Source organism: Myotis brandtii, unplaced genomic scaffold (genome assembly GCF_000412655.1).
Source record: "Myotis brandtii unplaced genomic scaffold, ASM41265v1 scaffold8, whole genome shotgun sequence".
Classification (NCBI taxonomy): domain Eukaryota; kingdom Metazoa; phylum Chordata; class Mammalia; order Chiroptera; family Vespertilionidae; genus Myotis; species Myotis brandtii.
Window position 1 is genome coordinate 8368312 of NW_005371219.1, and position 18596 is coordinate 8386907.

General features: G+C 44.2%; 1 protein-coding gene across 1 annotated transcript in view; it reads right to left on the reverse strand.

Moving 5' to 3' along the window:
• Positions 1–8419: 8419 nt before the first annotated feature.
• The window catches only part of NR2E1 (nuclear receptor subfamily 2, group E, member 1), a 15773-nt gene continuing 5596 nt past the window's right edge, over positions 8420–18596 (reverse strand). Inside the window, exons 4-9 of the mRNA XM_014531277.1 lie at positions 18528–18593; positions 17074–17220; positions 14714–14810; positions 14177–14326; positions 13823–13928; positions 8420–9772 (exon numbers count right to left, since the gene is read on the reverse strand). Of these exons, the coding sequence (XP_014386763.1) occupies positions 9610–9772; positions 13823–13928; positions 14177–14326; positions 14714–14810; positions 17074–17220; positions 18528–18593 (729 nt within the window). The 3' untranslated portion in view covers positions 8420–9609. The remainder of the gene's footprint in view (positions 9773–13822; positions 13929–14176; positions 14327–14713; positions 14811–17073; positions 17221–18527; positions 18594–18596) is intronic.

Genomic DNA, 18596 nt, shown 5'->3' on the forward strand with positions numbered 1-18596 from the left:
ACACACTTTTTCCCATGCATATTTCCCGGTAAGAATAGCGCCACAATAATCTCGCAGATAGCAATGAATGTGGAGGGCATACAAAATGGGTTGTGCTACCTCCTGTTGGAGATGTTTATTACCGCCAACATAGAAGTCGTATAAATAACACTGTGGTGAGCATCCTAATGCATAAAGCTCTTGCTGAATTTTCGGTTTTTCTCGAAGCCAGAGTTCTGGAAGTGAATCTGAAGACTTTGGCTTGTGACACATGTCGCTAAATTGTCTTTCACAAGAGTCGTGTACCCACTGTACTGTGATGGCCTACCGTGAAAATTCACTGTGGCATCTTCCACTTTGGGGAAGAAGCCTCGCTGCCAGGTGTATTCTTTCAGCCGGGCGCTGAGGTTGGCATTCTAGTTCCACTGCTGGCTTGCTCTCTGGAAGAGAGATACGGTTTCCAGGCCTTCGCCAGCTACTTGGGCAACATAACCTGCCCACCTCATCCCCTCCGGTGCTGGCTTATGTTTCCAAACTCTAACATACAGTGGATGGGTTGCTATCATTTTCTTTCTTCACAGGGTCTGAGTTTCACTTGCAGATGAGATGAATGTTTTTAAACAATAAAGTGTCCAGATGAACCTCTCACTACAAATTGTATAGATACTCGATTTCTTTTGTTTTTCTACTGTTCACCTGGGCTCCTTCACAAACTCACACCTGCTGCCTAAAGATAAAAATCAACTTTTCTTCCAATCTTGTGGGGTTGCTTTAAACAGCCCTGTAGGTGATTTGCAATCTTCCAGGGAGCAAGTCCTCCCCCCTAAGACGGAGTCCCCTGTCAGGGGGGTCAGTGCGGAAGATGTGCTCCTGGCGGTAGCCCGCAGGCACAGAGCCCCGCCCCGCTGGACTCGGGAAAGGCGTCCCTGCTGCCCACAGCAGGCGTTTGTGCCGAGCTTCACTGCGACTGTCATTCTGGCCTCCACGTTTGCCCAGAGCCAGTGGCGGTGCCTGGTTGACAGGGCCCCTCTTCAGCTCTGCCTGGCTGCTGACCCCGGACTCTCTTCCCAGTCCTCAGATAGCCACAGGCCCAGGGGCCACCCCGACCCTCTGCTGAGTGGCCTGTCACCTTGCGCCGCCATGGTGACCTCTAGCTTTTGGGTTAGCTCCCACATCACAGGGGATTAAACCTTAGGCCCTGGCTGGTTTGGCTCAGTGGATAGAGCACCTGCCGGCAGACTGAAGCGTCCCAGGTTTGATTCTGGTCAAGGGCAGGTACCTCGGTTGCGGGCTCGATCCCCCAGCCCCAGTTGGAGCTGGGAGGCAACCAATCGATGTGTCTCTCTCACATTGATGTTTCTCTCTGTCTCTCCCCCTCCCTTCTACTCTCTCTAAAAATCCATGGAAAAATATCCTCGGGTGAGGATTGAAAACAAAAATAAAAACCTTAGGACCTCACTTTTCTTTTTGAGGTGAACAGGTTGACGTGGCCGCCCAGAGCGCTGCAGAAGCAGTGTCAGAGCACTGCGGAGTACCAAATCCAAACAGGCCTGGGGGCAGAACGCGCCTTCGTCCCCTAAAGTTATCCTCACTCCTCCAGGCCCCGCCCCTGCCCCAGCTCAGAGATCTGGGAACTGGGACAAAAACCTCAGTCTGGTTCTCTCTGCTTCTCTCTCACTCCGTTTTTCCTTCTCCCATCATATTCAAGAACGAGAAAAGCAAGGAGATTTTTTATTTCTACTCCCCCCTTTACCTCAACCCTCAGGTAGCTCGCCTCCTGGCTTCACTCTCATGGGCCAAAGCAGAATTCTCTCTCTATACTACAAAGCTCTGTGAACTGGGTTTTCTAAGCTCTGCATTTGAAAAGGACAGAATAAAGGATTTTAAAAACTCAAAGTAATAGTCTGGCTTGTAATGTTATTTTTTTTAAAAATATATCTTTATTGATTTCAGAGGAAGGGAGAGGGAAAGGGAGATAGAAACATCAATGATGAGAGAGAATCATTGATTGGCTGCCTCCTGCACGACCCCTACTGGGGATCAAGCCCGCAACCCAGGCATGTGCCTTTGACCGGAATCGAACCCGGGACCCTTCAGTCCGCAGGCCAACGCTCTATCCACTGAGCCAAACCAGCCTGGGCTTGTAATGCTATTATATCGGTGTATAATCTAGGAAAAATACGCAAAAATGAAAATTGTTGTATTAGAGAGGTGGAATTACAGATGATTCTTTCCCCTCAGATTTTCCTATAGCATTATCTTAAAAAAGAAAGTCAATGTTAATCTATATATATAAAAGCCCAAGTGTCCATACAACTGGTTGCTATGATGTGCAATGACCACCAGGGGGCAGACGCTCAACACAGGAGCTACCATGATGCACTGGCCATTTAAAAATAAACTGCACTGCAGACCTGGCACTGACAAACCAACTCTTGGCTTCCCCCAAGTGGGACACAGGCCCCGCCACCACCCCAGAGTGACACCCCACCAAATCGCAGCCAACACTGCTGACACTCCATGGCGCAAAATGTGGCCCAAAGCCCAGAAATGGTTGCTGTGGGTGCCGGTTAATGACATCAGGTAGCAACGCCCAGCTTCCTCTCCCTAGCAACTAGCCTCCTTGGAGTTTCTTCAGCCCAGGAACCAGACTTCTTTTACAGCCAGGTGCAAACATTTTACAGTTTAACCAAATGTTTGTGAAGCGTTTTCCCGTGCCTCATCTCATTTGATCCTCACAGAAGTCCTGGAGTAGGTAGATAGGAGACTCGGTAGAATCCTCAATCAGCTGCCTCCTGCACACCTCCCACTGGGTATGTGCCCGCAACCAAGGTACGTGCCCTTGACAGGAATCGAACCTGGGACCCTTCAGTCCACAGGCCAACGATCTATCCACTGAGCCAAATCGGTCAGGGCTAGAATCCTATTTTCATTAGCAAGGCACGAATAGGTATATTAAAATATTTCTTCTAATTAATTTCTTTTCAATGTGCACGAATCCGTGCACTGGGACACTAGTGTTTTTAAAATGTTGTATTTGAAATAAAGCAACTACCCCTCACCTGTGGCCCACATGCTGCCTACCACACATGTATGAGATATTCCACTGGGTGCTTGTGTTAGAACCTGAACCAACCAGTCCAGCCCTCCCAAGAGGGAAAACTCAGCTACAGTCCCAGGGCCACTCTGATCACAGGCTCCCTGCAGGTGGCGGAAGCCTGGAGTTCCTCTGGGCTGAGAGAGGGGTGCGGAGTGTGCACTGCCCCAGGCTCAGCTGCTCTGGCTTCTAGGGTATCTCCAAGGGGGTTGGGGAAGAATGTGTTGCTCCCTTGGATCTGATAGCCTCAACTCCACTTCTGAAATACAGATAATCTGGACCCACTGCCCCTCCCCACCAGCCTGGCGTTGCCCAGTGTGTATAAAAGAATCCACTGATCTTGCCCACTTCCAGGTTCTGAGGAGACCTTACTTTCCATTGCAGAGAGCTCGGGGTGGGCAAGGAGTAGCTCGCAGCACTGCTGGCAAGAACTGGCTTCCTCCTTTTGACATTCAGTGTGGACAGGCTGGGAGCTTGCTGGTCCCTGTGGGGAGCAGGCCATAAAGAGCTCACAGTCAGTTCAAGGGGCACAGCCCCTTCCTGCACACCCGGCCCTCCCCTCCCCCCAACTCCCCACAGACCCTGGAGGCTCTGCTCTGAATCACAGGCCGCTGCCAATTACAAAAGGACTCTTAACTCTGTTTCGCAGCTCCTTGATTGATCGCACTGGTGAGTGAAATTATAAGCCTTAATGATCACGTTAATTTCTGGGGAAAGGAAAGGGTCAGAAGAGGTTCTCAATCATAAGCACCACAATCAGCTGGGTGAGTTCAATGACAGGCCAGAGCAGGGAAAGAAGGAAAGAATTAACTTCTTTAAAGGTCACCAGGGAGCAGGGGGAGAGCAAGCAGACATGAGGGATGAGGGGCACAGGCGATCCTGGAGCCTGCACACAAGGTAGCATGCTTATCCTCGGTGCATCCTGGAGGCATCTTGGGGCTTTCAAATACTGGCGTCTGGGCCCCGCCCCAGAGACACCGCAATGGGTCTGGGACGCAGCCTCCGCACTGAGAGTTGCGGAAGCTCCTCAGGTGACTGTGTGTGCAGCTCAAGCGGTTGAGCAGCTTGACTAGATGAAAGGATGTAGGGGCAAGAAGCCAGGGCTCTGCACGTTTGGAAATGCGCTTAATCTGACTTGTTCTTGCCACCAAGGAGACTTTGTTCTCATGGTTGGCTGCCCCACTTCAAGATGATGATGATGAGAAGAGAAAGAGGGAAATTAGGCATCACTGAGCCAAGTGCTCCTTTGCACAGATGAAAACACTGAGGTGCAGAGAGATGAACTGACCTATCACAGTGATCATCGCTAGGGCCCCAGCCTCTTCACCCTGGCCAGTGCTCCTTCCACTGGGCTCATCACTCTGCCAGGCGAAGAAGATGTCCTGGATGACACTCGGGGGGACAGGAGCAGGAGCCGTTCTCCAGCTTTCGGTGTCCTGGGACATAACGATCCACAGTTATGAGAGATACCAGGGCACAATAAAGCCACCCAGCTCCTCTGAGGGTCAAACCTGTGACCCTACTCACGTTTTCCCAGCAGAGCATTGCAACACTTCGGCACGTCAGAAAGGTGCCAGGCTATGTGGCAACATCCTGGCTTCCTCATCAGAGAGGCTGCCCTCTGCACACTGCTGATGAGCTGCGTGGGCAGCTGAAAGCTCTGATGACCCTTCCTAACCGTCCAAATGCTGGTCAGCAATATTCGGAGGAAAGAAAGTCACTTCTGGTTCCAAAATGAGCTTCAAAAATCCAACAACATGATTTAAAAAACAAAATACATGAAAAATAAAATTGCTTCATGTTGACCAATGTCACCCCAATAAATTAACAAAAAATAAAATGTAATCATCATTTATGGTAAAGATACTAGAGTTATTCAGTTAAAGTTATTGTTCTTCAATTTCTGTAAGTGATTATAAAAATTTTATTGTAAAATGAGTGGGTTGAGATTCTTAGAGCAGCATCTTAGCAGAAGAAAGTGTCTGCCAACTGCTTCTACATTTTCATTTATCTCTTCACTGTGACGTGGGCACTCCCAAAAGTTCACAGAAGTGGCCTGGACTGAAAAATTTGGGGAACCAAGTTCTAAACCATGGATACAGTGTGAGACCTACTTACCCAGTCCAGTAAGCATTGTAGCAGAGGCATATTCATAATAGAAACATATGCATCCTCTGTATTTTTCTAACAGCCTCTGAAGTGTTCATCAAGCCTGTGTCTGATTAAGCACTTTTAAATTCTGAGCAATGAGATGGTTCCTCTCATACCCTCTTGGCAGGAGTGCAAATTGATGCAACCCTTTTGGAGAGCCATTTGGCCATATGTATAAAAATTAAAAACACAGCCCGGCCAATGTGGCTCAGCAGTTGAGCGTCGACCCCATGCACCAAAAGGTCTCTGGTTCCATTCTCTGGTCAGGGCACATGCCCAGGTTGCCGGCTCTATCCCTGGTGGGGGCCATGCAGGAGGCAGCCAATTGATGTTTCTCTTTCATCAGTGTTTCCATCTCTCCCTCTCTCTTTCTAAAAATCGATAAAGACATATTTTTTAAAAATTAAAAAATGCATATAATCTGTGACACAGAAATGCAAATACCCTCTCAAGACCACAGAAGTGTGTACTGAAGGGTGGTTCTTTACAGTTTAATTTATTAGTGAAACACTGCAAGCAACCTCAATCTATCAATAAGGAATTAGTTGAGCACACTGTAGATCATCCATAACATGAAATACTAGGGAGACGTTAAAAAGAATGAGTCATGGTCATATGTACTACCAGGAGAGACACTAACACACGAAAATAACTTGCAAAAAAATAGAAGATTTTCATTTTTATATAAATGATGAAGAATGGCAACCACAGAGGAGGTCTCTGGCCAATGGGTTCAGTTCTTGGATTCCTAAAGTGGATTATAAACTTTGAACTCTGAATGAAATAATCTGGGAGTCTCAATTCAGTTTCTGAACTCATCCTCTGTTCTTTTTCTTCCCTAGCATCAAACAATAACTAAAAAGTAACTGAAAACAAATGTAAGACTCCATCCCTAGTTGTCCCAGGATGTAAATGATATCTTTGAAAAGCAATTCTTCCAGACTTGGGAAAACCATTTGTCCAAGGAGAAGCACTAATGACTGGTTTTTGACCACAGTAATCCATTGGCTGGGTTCAGCTCCTCTTGTTTGTATATTCAAGTTGCATATATTGGAACTGTATATCTTGAATTTATATATTCAAAGACCACTGTGGCACCCCCACCATACCGGCCTTAACATCCAGGCAAGCAGTGAGGTTCTTAAAATACCCAGGCTGCATCCGGCAGAAACTCCCAAATCTCAGGAGAGACAGCTATTGGGCTTTTAATTCTGGGTTTTTCAAATGCAAGCCATGCTTGATTCTTATTTGTAATGGCTGAGATGCCCAAAGAAAAGGCAACTCCAGTGGGAACCAGTATTTGTGGTGTGTCCCAGGAAGCTTACTCCCTTTTAATTTTACTAAGAATATTTAAAATAGATGAAAGTGGATTATGATTGTGACAAATTTCATTATAGGTCAGTGGTAGTCCCCCTTCCCCTCCTTCATGAGAGGAGTCCACGTCCCTGCCCACTTGAGGTTGGGTTTGGCCGTGTATCTGGCTTTGGCCAGTGGAAAGTGACCAGTGTGACATAAACAGCAGCTTTAAATGAGTGTGCCTGGATTGGCTCGGCCTCTTGCACTTCTGCATTCTGTCAGGCACAGTTGTTGCTTTAGGAAAGCTGTCAGTCAAGAATGACAAAACACTGGAGCACACTTGAACCCAAACCGCAACCTGGAGCCAGGCCCGGCTGAGACTCTGGAGACTCCCGTAAGCAAGAAATACAAATTTGTTGTTGCATTTCCGGCACGTTGAAGCAAAACTTGACTAATACATGGGTGAACAGCCTTGGATCCATCACTCAGCTTTATCAAATCTTATCATCGATCTCCTATGTGTTTCTGGTCTTTTACTATCTTATAAAATAAGCCATTTCAGAAACATTTGAGGGTTCTCTTGGTACCCTTCCCCAATCCCACCCATCCCCAGAGGTAACCACTCTCATGCAGTTAGTGTTATACTCATGTTCGTTTTAAACATTTGCTTTATATTTATATATCTACTAGAGGCCCGATGCACGAAACTGGTGCAAGAGTAGGCCTTCCTTCCCCCAGCTGCCGGCACCTGCTACCCTCTGGCACCGGGACCCAGGCTTCCCTCGCAGTCCGGGCTTCATCCAGAAGGTCATCCAGAAGGATGTCTGGTCTAATTAGCATATTATGCTTTTATTATTATAGATAAACATGATCTATTTATAGAAATACCAAGCTGCATGTATCCTCTGCAATTCACTTCTCACCCAACCAAAACACTGTATTTTAGATTTACCCCCGTTGACATGTTGGCTCTAGTCTATTCACTTTAACTACTGTAACACTGTCTATATATACTGCAATCTATCTATTCTCCGTTGGTGGGCATTTAGTGGTTAAATATGAATAGTATTGCAAGGAACATTCTTGCACATATCTTTGAGTTCCTGGCTTTTCGTTAAGACTAACTTCTCTGTGGAATCAGTAGACGAGAGGTACATGGCTGACTGAACTTCCACACATGCAATCTGCAAGGTCAGTTTAGCCAACAGTTGCTCGTGCCTCTGCTCCAGACTCTCGCTGGAGCTGCTCCCCAGGAGGAACCCACAGTGTCCGTGGCCTTGGCACTTCTGACTTCCACTACCAACCTCTGGCCGTGGGGCCAGTGCCCTGAGATTTCCTGGTAACATCTGAATGCACTTTCTACTGCTCCTTCTACATCTTACTCCCCAATAAAGTTCTTCACACTTTATCTTTTGATCATTAAATGATTTTAAGTTCCTGGTTAGGATTGAGATGTTGGCAAGAGAGTTAGAAACAGAGGAGTAAGTGAATGAAGACTCTGTTAATCGTCCTCTTTCTTCCTCACACAGCAATTTTTCTAACAGATGCAATTATATTTGAGAGCTGCAGAGAATGGAATCTTGTTTTATTTCTTTATTCATCATTTTACAAATGGGATTCACTGTAAAAAGGAAATTGCCTTTGTAGTTCAGTTCTTCAGGCTGGAGTGCTCTGAGCTTCAGTTTTTACACCAGCTGCTGCCACCACCTTGTATCTGGTGGGTGAGAACCAGCCAGGGAAGGAGGCTAAGAAACCAGGCAGAGTTCAAATTCATTTAGATTCAATATATTTTTATTCTTTGTAAATACAATGAAGTACAACCTTTTAACTTCACAAATCAGTTAATTCACTTTGTACAAGAAAAGTTTTACTCAACCTATGATAGTCCAAGTGCTGAATAGTTTTCCTCAGTGCTAGAAACTACTAAATCAAAATGTGAAAAGTACAGCAGCTATTTTAAAATGTTTGTTTCTACATTTTCATAAGTATAGTTTCATACCAAAGGAGCAGCTTACAATGTAGAATGGGGTGTGTGGTGGTGGTGGTGGTGGTGGTAGTGGTGTGCGTGTGTATGTGTGCATGCACACACACATTCAAGGCTTTACTAGAAACCAGTTTTCTGAAAGGCATTTAAGAGTCTCAGGCTGTTAGCAGTGGATCAATCGAGAAACCTCTTAGTGCTCATCTCTTTGACGTTCCATTCAACATCACATCTGTGTTGGTTTCCTGTCTGATGTGATTCACTGAAACACGAGCTTGGACCCTCATTGCCTTTGGTTTCAGCACTATTTTCATGGGACAGCAATCTGCCTCAATCTTTCACCTCCGCTTTATTTGGTTTTGCTGTTTTTAGTCTTCCTCCCTCGACTCTTGTTTTTTTAGTAAAGCTCTTCTATTTTTGAGATGTTATCCAAACTGAAGTTCTGGTGAGAATTTCATTTTCGTCCACCAATCCTTTGACAAGGTTGCCTGGCCTATGGTATTAAAAAGAAGAAGAAAAGAAAGAGAAAGGAAAAAAAGATAGAGAAAAAGCAAATCTCACGGCATAATCTACCTTTCACTTATTAACTCAGTTCTGAAGGCCACTTAATGATGTATTACAATAGATGGGAAAATTTTGATAAAACTTTTTTTATTTTAAACCTAACCATTGTTTTTACAATAAAGTCTAGTTCATAAGATAGTTCTCAAGGCTGCTGCATGGTGTTATACACAGAGCTCTATTTGGTTACCCAACTTTATACACTAAAAACGAAAAGGAAGTTCTACTCGTGTTTCAGTGTTTGATAGTTCAGACGGATCTTCCAGCAGAGTGGCACGGCCAGTGGCAACCCTCCATGTGTGCCCTCCCAGGGCGTGGCAGCAGCGAGTTCTCTGCTCAGGCCGTCCTTCTGGGCTGCCCTGCCCTGGATGAGGCAGCAGCAGGTCAAAGCTGCTGAAACTGTTGTGTCCATGGATGTCTTCTCCGGAAGGCTCCACACCCCCAGATATATGCTTCCCGAAGGGTTGGTTAGTTGAAGCGTGTTCTCCGTGGATGGAAGTTCATCAGAGACTATCCCATACTGGAAAGTGGGAACTTGAAGAGCTTAGATATCACTGGATTTGTACATATCTGAAAGCAGTCTTGTAATTGGCACATTGCCGATGGTTTTTTTGAAAAACACTTCTTCTATGGTTGATGGGCTAATCGAACGTAAAGCTGGCAAAAGCAACAGAAGCTTTCCAAAGCGACAGGGTTGAGTGGGATATCTGGAATAGGAGGAGCCGTGAAAGCAAGGTCAGATCCATTACCGCTGGGAATTAATAGCTCATACTTAAGCACACACCATCTCCAGCATAGTTTCCTGACTGGGCCTCATGAATAACACACTGCCCCTGCAGCCGAGTCTGGGACTCGGGCCCTACTTATGGTCCTGGTTCTACAGCCAGAGGTGTCCAGGCCTGGAGAACACACGGTGTCAAAAATCACATGGTGGCTGTCTCGACATTAGCAAAGGGGTTACATTTGGTTTGGAGGGGGAAAAATGAAGAAACAAGGTACTAAGTTTAGGCTAGTCAATAAATATAAGGGTGCTAGTGCAGTAGCTAGTGGTAGTATCCATGTTTTCTGATTGTCAAGGTTTCTTCCTTTGCAAGGCAATTTCCCTCAAATAAAATGGATTCCTTTTCTAGGAAATTCTCCAAATTATTATTCAGGCATTATACTTAGTCACTTTCAGGAATAATTCCATCCTTATTACACTGCAAATTGAAGGCTAAGTTCTGTTGGGTGGCAGTGCCACCCAACTTTCATGTCAATGAAATTGACATATAATTAAAGATGTGGGAAATTGCTTAACAATTTCCTCTCTTAATGTCCAACATACATCTGTGTTCAGATGTGCACATTTCATTTCCTACTGCCTTCAGATGCCTGTAAGCCACCTCCTCACGGTAGCCCTGATGCTTCTTTAGTCAGTTGCTTGGAATCAGGTATCCATACACTCCCCAGGGAGGGCTCCTTCCACTGAAACAAACCACCTAAAAGACCGAGGTCTGGGGTCACATACCTGTGACTGAGCCAGGCTCCACCAATAGCCACAAAGTGCTAGGAACTGACGGACATCAAAATTCCTTCCCAAGAGTCAGGTGGCTGAACACTGAGTTTAACTACCCAATAACCCCACCCTGCAAATAAAATCCAGGACAGCAACCGTCCCTCTTGTCTCCTGGCTTTGAGACATGAAAGTCCCTCTCTTCAACCTGATACGAGGCTGATAAATCATTCTGGGCCTCTAAGAGCCTCATTTGGTTCTTTGACTACCCAGCTTCCTGTGCACCCATGGATGGGAATCACCACCCCACACTGACTAATGCAGTATGGAAATGGTGAAGCTTATCTGCATTTTCTTAAAGGCCTAAATCCCACCACTTGCTCTCCTTGCTAACAGCTCCTCCTACATTTCCTGGAAAGAAATCCCAAGACCCAGGTCTCCCTTTCACCTTGGCCACTTACTCTTGTCAATAGCTTTGTTTCCCATCCCAGGATCGGACAGAGGAGAGAGAAACCTGCAATGGGTGGGACACAGCTGAGTCCCTACCACGTCTGCTGCATTGACCTAATGGGCTAGAACAGTGGTTCTCAACCTTCTGGCCCTTTAAATACAGTTCCTCATGTTGTGACCCAACCATAAAATTATTTTCGTTGCTACTTCATAACTGTAATGTTGTTACTGTTATGAATCGTAATGTAAATATCTGATATGCAGGATGGTCTTAGGCGACCCCTTGAAAGGGTCGTTCGACTGCCAAAGGGGTCGCGACCCACAGGTTGAGAACTGCTGGGCTAAAAGGTTCCAGTGTGAGAAACCACTGGGGGAAGTGATTACTTTGAAAAAGGATGGATTTTGGAGAATCCATAGACAAGTCTTGATTTTTGGTAAATAAATAATACATTCACCTTCTCACCCACTTATTTTATTCTCTAGTTAAGAAGGGGTTGGTTAGTCAGTCAACAAGAATTGTCTATTATATGTGAAGTATGGTACTACCGAGAAATAATAACAAAGTGTGTATATGTGTATATGTGCATGTGTGAGAGAGCATATGTCTGACTGCTCAAAATTAATATTTTAGAATAGCTATGACCCTCGTATCATCCATTAGTAAAAATAACTGGAAGTTTTTACTCAGGTGTAAGTGTTTTGAGCCTGTCAAAGATCCATGTATTTGATCTTCAGTGATAACATATGGTTTGTGTGAAACGCTTATTCCAAGCCTTCTCCTTATATAACAGATAATTAGAGAAATAGCTCACACGGCTATAACAATGAGCTCAGTTTGCAATGTTGACTATTAGTTGTTCACTGTGTTAACTTTTCATTTTGATTTCAGATTTTATTTTTCTAGACAGGAAAGTGCTATAGGAAAATGATCCTGATTTGAAGGAGCTAAGAAATAAGGCATACTCAGTTTTGTCACATGCATGAGTCTGACTCTAGATCTTAATATATTAAATTATAGCTGTGGCAGATATCATGAAACAAGAATTCCATGTCAAAGCAGATGAGTTCCTTCCATGAATAATTTCCTTGTTTTGAGGGTGAGGGAGAAGTAGTATACTTGCCATTTCTTTAAAATAGACTTTTGTCAATTTGTGGTTTAATTTCCTCAGGCTTTCTCTCTCTCAGATTCTCCTCAATCACCTCTCCGGCACCTCCCTTTACCAGCCCCTCTACCAGCTCTAAGGAGTACCCTTCCTCCCTGCCATTCAAGGACACCAGCTCCTGTGTGGTCCCCTCCATCAATCAGCCTTTCCAGATTCTCCCTCACCCCGCCTCCCCCAACTAGAATTTGTCTCTCTCACTCCCCACTTTGCTTTTCTCTCTTCTCTGGTCTGAATTGGAGTAATACTTCTACCTACTTCATGCACCAATAAGGGACAGTGTCTTGTTCTCTGGTGTCCCACAGTGCTCACCAGCGAAGGCTGGACTGAAATCATATTCTTCTTGGTTTGATGTTCCTTAAACCTTAACGGCTCTAAATGTCAGCGGTCAGTTCTAATATACAAATTAATTTTTAGTGGGGAAATTATGTACTCCTTCATTCAATAATTTTGAATAAATATTCAGTGCCTATTATATACATATTGAAATTTAACATGGATTTTAAATTTAAAAACCATGGCACTTTAATTTAGAAAAACATATACACATTGCATCAGCACACAACACAGTTTCAATGATATTCCATGGACAGCGAACGGTTTTATTCAATAGAATTCAAAAGAGGATTTGTAATAAAAATAAGAAGATCCTAGCAGAAGTGGTATTACTCCAAATGGATACAGTATAAGGGAGGCATTAACAGTCTTCCTTCATCTGATTAAGTTATTCCAGCACAGTGTCTGTGGTGATATTGGGATGATAGACACAGGCTTCCATGGGCTTCCCTTTAAGACCAGCTTTCTCGTTCTCTCTCTCTTCGCCTCTTTCCTCCCTCCAGGCCTAAAATTCCCATTCTCTCTACATAGCAATCATTTGGCCCTAATAACCGCAAATAAGTAAATAAATAAATAAATAAATAAGCCAGCCAGCCTGAAGAATAAACAAGAATAGCAACTCTGTTCTAACCTCACGTCCACCACAGACCTAGCCAGCTCCACAGCTCTTTAAAGTCTTGCCTTTTCCCTCTGAAAATGGAAGCAGAAAGGTCTATACCTCCTGGAGGACTTCCCCATCGGTGGGCCAGGAGGAGGCCTGCTGAAGCCCCTGTGACTGAGAGTTTCTACAAATAGAGCGGCCTCTGCCAATGGGTCCTGCTTGGCCAGACATAACCTGGTGCGTGCAATGACTCCAAGTAACTCAACAGATATCCATCAGCAGTTATGATGGGGGTACAGATGGCCTCTCTAGAAAGTTCTCTGATCCTTCTATGTGGGATTGGCATCCAAAGAAAGGCACTTGCCTCTTTTTAAAGGATGACTTCACTACTCTCTACTATATCAACTGTAACACTTGGCCTTCGTTTTTACCTTTCCCACATCTGGGTCCATTCATACAAATGTGTTCAACTATTATGATGGATTAACTTGTTCAACCAGGTCAGCTGCAAGGCATCTGGCAATCTAATTGCTAATCTAATTTTATTTGCTCCTCTCACACACCATGTGATATAGGTGAGCACATAATTCTAAGTAACTTTATTGGCTGGCAACAGAATAATTAGTCAGGAAGTTTGAACTGGCTTATTACCCCCTGCTCACACATTCACAATGGGAACAATATTCTTAAGGACACCTTCAGGGCAAGCAAGAGTCACCTGGTATGGATGTAGCTGTTGAGAGTTAGCTGAGCCTCGTCTTGAAGAGCTGCAATGGCAGCAGCATTCCGGAAACTTCTCAGTTCAGAACCACTATGTGTAGGAACTAGAAATGAAGACCAGGAAACGGTGATAGACAGCACAGGAAATGCAGATGGGAAATCTCCCTGAAGTGAATAGCCAGCAGGAGAACGCACAAGTCCCCATGGCTATCAAAATGAGGCCAGACTAAGAGTCTCAGCACCCTTCAAAACTATCACTTGTTTTTGCAAAGGTAAATCTGGAATTTGAGGTGGCTGAATTAGTGATGTGGCAAAAGTGGGGAAGGAGAGGCAGGGGTTTGTGTCCACTTACCAGCTTTGAAAGTGACGATGCATTTCAGACAGGCAAATTCAGTAGCATCTAACCGGAGTTGTCTAAACCGAGCCACCACCTCTTGTAAAGCCTGTATTTCAGATATAATCTTGTTCAGCTTCTGGGAATCTGTGTTGTCACCATTCATGCCTAGAATTAAAACATGGAATAAATGCTATCATATGAAGGCATTTTCATAATTTAATATTGATTTTTGACAAAATCCTGCATATCAATATCTATTCAATTGTCAGTCTAAGATATCTGATTCCATGTACACTGGCTATATTGTATGAAAGTTAATATAAAATCGTCTCTTGGATGATAACAAACACAGTAATTTGCATTTAAATAACAATGCAAGCAGTCATGAATACAACAAAACAACATTATTTGCATTTAAATATAGATTTATAAATGACAGGTATACTCTATTGTTCAGTGGGAATTTGTTATTCTTTACATGTTGTTCTTTTTTCAGTAATGTATTTTTATGGTAATTTCTACAACAAAGTCATTAAATTGTGCAATTCTTACCAGATACAGCCAGTAGAGTGTTAGCATCAACCGGAATGGCCCATTGTGCTATTCCTAGAACAAACAGTTCTCTCCAAGCATCTTCCAAAAGCATCAGCTGTCATACAATAGATGTATAATATAATATAGTGTGTAATTTATAAATTTATAAACAATTTCAATATGTAAATTTCCATTATTTTAAAAAGTGTTTTAAATGCTTGTCTTGGTAATTTTTCCTCTGAATATTTTATCTTTCCCTTGTTTTCCTTTTTCAAAAGGTGCCTATAGATAAGCACAGGCATTTGAGAGTCAGCCATTCTAAGCTCCCAAAATTTGCTCCCCTTGGGAAAGGGTTTACCCTTCTGGTCCTCCCATCTATGTGTTTCTGACCACCTAGAAGCTTCTCCCAGAGACCCAGTCTCAATGAAATGCCACCAGCCGCTCAGCAGGTGGATACCCCGCCTATAAAACGCTGATATTATCAGGGTTGAAGATTCCAGAGTAAGCTTGCAGATCTGGGCCCCCATCATCCTGGTGGGTATAGGGGGCTGGGCAGAGAGAGAGAGAGAGAGAGAGAGAGATCTCACTAAATCCCAAGAGGCATGCAGGGAAATCAGGGTGTAATTATGTTAATCGGGTTTTACTGAGTTTACCTCATCTCACTGACTGATTTTTCTGAGACTCATAAGTGGACAGCATCAAGGTGCTTGTCATTTTCATTCTAATAAAATGTGCTTCTGAATATTTAAAATGAAAATCTGGCTCCTTTTCCAAATGAATATACTGGATTCCACTTCACTGCAGTTTGCTAGTTGTTGAAGGGTTTCCATCGAAGGGTTGAGTAGCAGACCATAAATAAATTTTGTTTGAATTACAGAGTCTACAAATACTTGTTTTAAGGAAAAAAAAATAGCCAATTCACACACACACACACACACACACACACACACACGGCAAATGATCAGAGCCAACCAGTTAACCTGGTCAAAGATAGAACTTAACCATCTTGAAAAATCTGTTTTTTGAAAAATCTATAAAAATTCAACCAATTCTGGATGATTTATATGGAAGGATTTCCTTTCAGAAGCTAAGAGCTAAATTGTGAAGGCTTGTAACCAAAATCAAAAGATTGAATTTTCAAAATCCTTTATTTTTATTACATTAAGTACAAAAAAGGATATTTAAAAAATGCAAGGTAAACAGTATCTAATTCTGGCCATGTCTGAAAGTCCAGGCCATGAAAAAAAGAACATTCCATGCTAGAAGATTAGATGTTTTTAGCACATTGCCAGGCCTTTCTGTAGGAAATGTACTTCATATGAAGGGGCCCTATTATTCTTTAATTAGGTATAAGATGAATTAAAGAAATAAACCCTTTGCTTTTAGAACTACGTATTAGCCTTTTGGGAAATTTGTCATTAATTCCCAAGAATGCACTGGTAACAGTCAAGGTTGTGAACACTTCATTCTCTTCCTTTCCCTTAAGTTTAGAAAAATCCTGGCAGAGGCCATTTCTGATGTTCCTAACAACAAAATTTCTGGGTTTTGGTACAACACAGTTTTTAGCAAGCACAAACTTTTATTGCCTCAGAATATCATTTACAACCACAGAATTATGCACAATGCCCATTTTTTTTAACAAAATCTCTAAAAGACTTAAAGAATCTAGAGAGAACTTAGCCTGCAACACACCCTTTAACCTTATATGCTGATAAATTAGTGGCCCCAGCTCTATCACGATGAAAAACATAAAGTTCTGCATATAGAATAGTGAGACTAGCTCCAAAAATCTTAAGAGGAGGATACTCTTCTATTTCTCTCAGTTCCAGTGTTCTAAGAAAGCACTGTTTTTAACAATTTTTAAAAAGTCTTTAAGAATTTGTGATTAAATTTGAAGTTTTGATTAAAATAAAAAAAATAATGCTCTTGTTTGCTTGTTTTTCGTAAACCAGATCCGAAGTTCCCAAAACAACATAATTACATTTCTTAGTAAGGTCCGTCGCTAGATATTCTGAACCCATAGAAAGAAGCTAGTAAAGATAGATTCCTCGTTGCTGTTAAGAACTGATGCCTTGCCCTAGTCGGTTTGGCTCAGTGGATAGAGCCTGCGGACTAAAGGGTCCCAGGTTCGATTCTGGCCAAGGGCACATGCCCAGGTTGCGGGCTTGATCTCCTCAAGTAGGGGGCGTGCAGAAGGCAGCCAATCAATGATTCTCTCTCATCATTGATGTTTCTATCTATCTCTCTCCCTTCCTCTCTGAAATCAATTATATAAAACCTTGGCGATTTATCCAGGTAACCTACAGTTCCATAAGGCTGACTCCTGTTGCTTCTTCCCAGCTCCCTTCCCTCAAGACCTCTGGCCCTCTTGGTCATACCTGGTCTTGCAAAGACAGGGTGGAGAAAGCTGGTACGCTCTTCGCCCACTTGATGCTCATAAAGAGAAGCCTGGCAGCGGATTCACACACTGACTCTGTGGCCACTTCATAGAGATACATGGGGGCCCCATTCACCTCATGGGGGTACTGGGTGGGGAGAAACAGAGAGACCAGGGAGTGAGGAAACCACAGCTTTGCAAGGAGAGCCAACTTTTTAGTTTTCTAATTAGAACCGAGAAGGAGATAGGAACTTGGATGTTCTGCTTAAATGGGCAGTTGCCATACGGGCATAAAAACCAAACATCCTCTCTATAGAGTTCGGGAAATTGTTGGGAGAGACCCATTTCCACTCTGTGGGCCTGTTCCTTCCCGAGGGGCATCTGGCTTTTTATCCCCTACAGCAAATTTTCCTTGGGCTGAGCCAAGTGCCAGGCCTGTCTCCCAATTTAGATAAGAGCTGCTCACATTTGTGTACATAAAAATAGATGTGAAAAAAGTACAAATTAATAGGCATCCCAAACACAAATATGCATGTGAGTATTTTTAGAAAGGATTAGTATATTATGGAAATATTTCAATTAGACATCTTAATCATTCACGGAGCATTCCCATTCATAACTGACAACATATTCATAACACTACTTTCCCAAGCCTATTATACACATCAAGGCTAAGGAAGCAATATTAAATATTGTGCGTGCGTGTGTGCCCAGGTGTCTGTTTCCCTGCGTGTGGGGCTGCAGCTGGCCCTCCTCTGGGGGAAACCCAGATCCCTTCTTGGCCTGGAGTGGGAGCTGTGGGTAGGTACCAGCTGGACGCCTGAAGGGTAGTCCCTAGGTGGCAGCCTTTTGAGGTGGTTCTGGCTGTGTCCCTGCCAGTAGAGGGCCTGGTGTAAATCCATCCATGAGGCTCAGAGAAGAGTGAGAGGAGACTGGCAAATGTCAGGTTCCCCAAGCTGTCCAACCCGGTGAGTTCCACATTCCTCTCTTAGGTTAGAGACCCACCGCTTTGCCCAAGACAATAGACCCCTAATATTTGCAACTCAAGGACTCTTCTCCTCCTTCTCAAAACAAATGTCCACTCTTCTGACCTGAAGGGGACTCCCTAGGCGGCCTGCTCCGCTCAGACTGGGGGCTCCGCACCAGGGCAGTTTCCAAAGGTGCAGCCTCCCTCCCCCGCCCTACATCAAACGGGCTGAAAAGGCCTCTGGGGGGCGGGGTGGTGCGGGGAGTCCACATCCGTAGCAACTCAGAGAGTGACTGTACTGCACACTCAAGTGTGAGCAACCCTGGCTCCACGGAGAAGAGCAAAAAGGCCCAGAGCCCCCTGCAGGGCTCTGCCAGTATCCTGCGAGGTCGCCCCGTCTTTGGCCTGTCCCCACTCCAGTGCAGAAGGAAGAGGTGCCCCTGTCTCCTCCCTCCACGCTTCCCGGGACTCCACGCAAGGCCCCTGACCTTGGGCGTGGGCTGAGCCAGGCTCACGAGGGTCTGCCGCTCGGGCGTGGCGGACACCGTGGCCAGCTC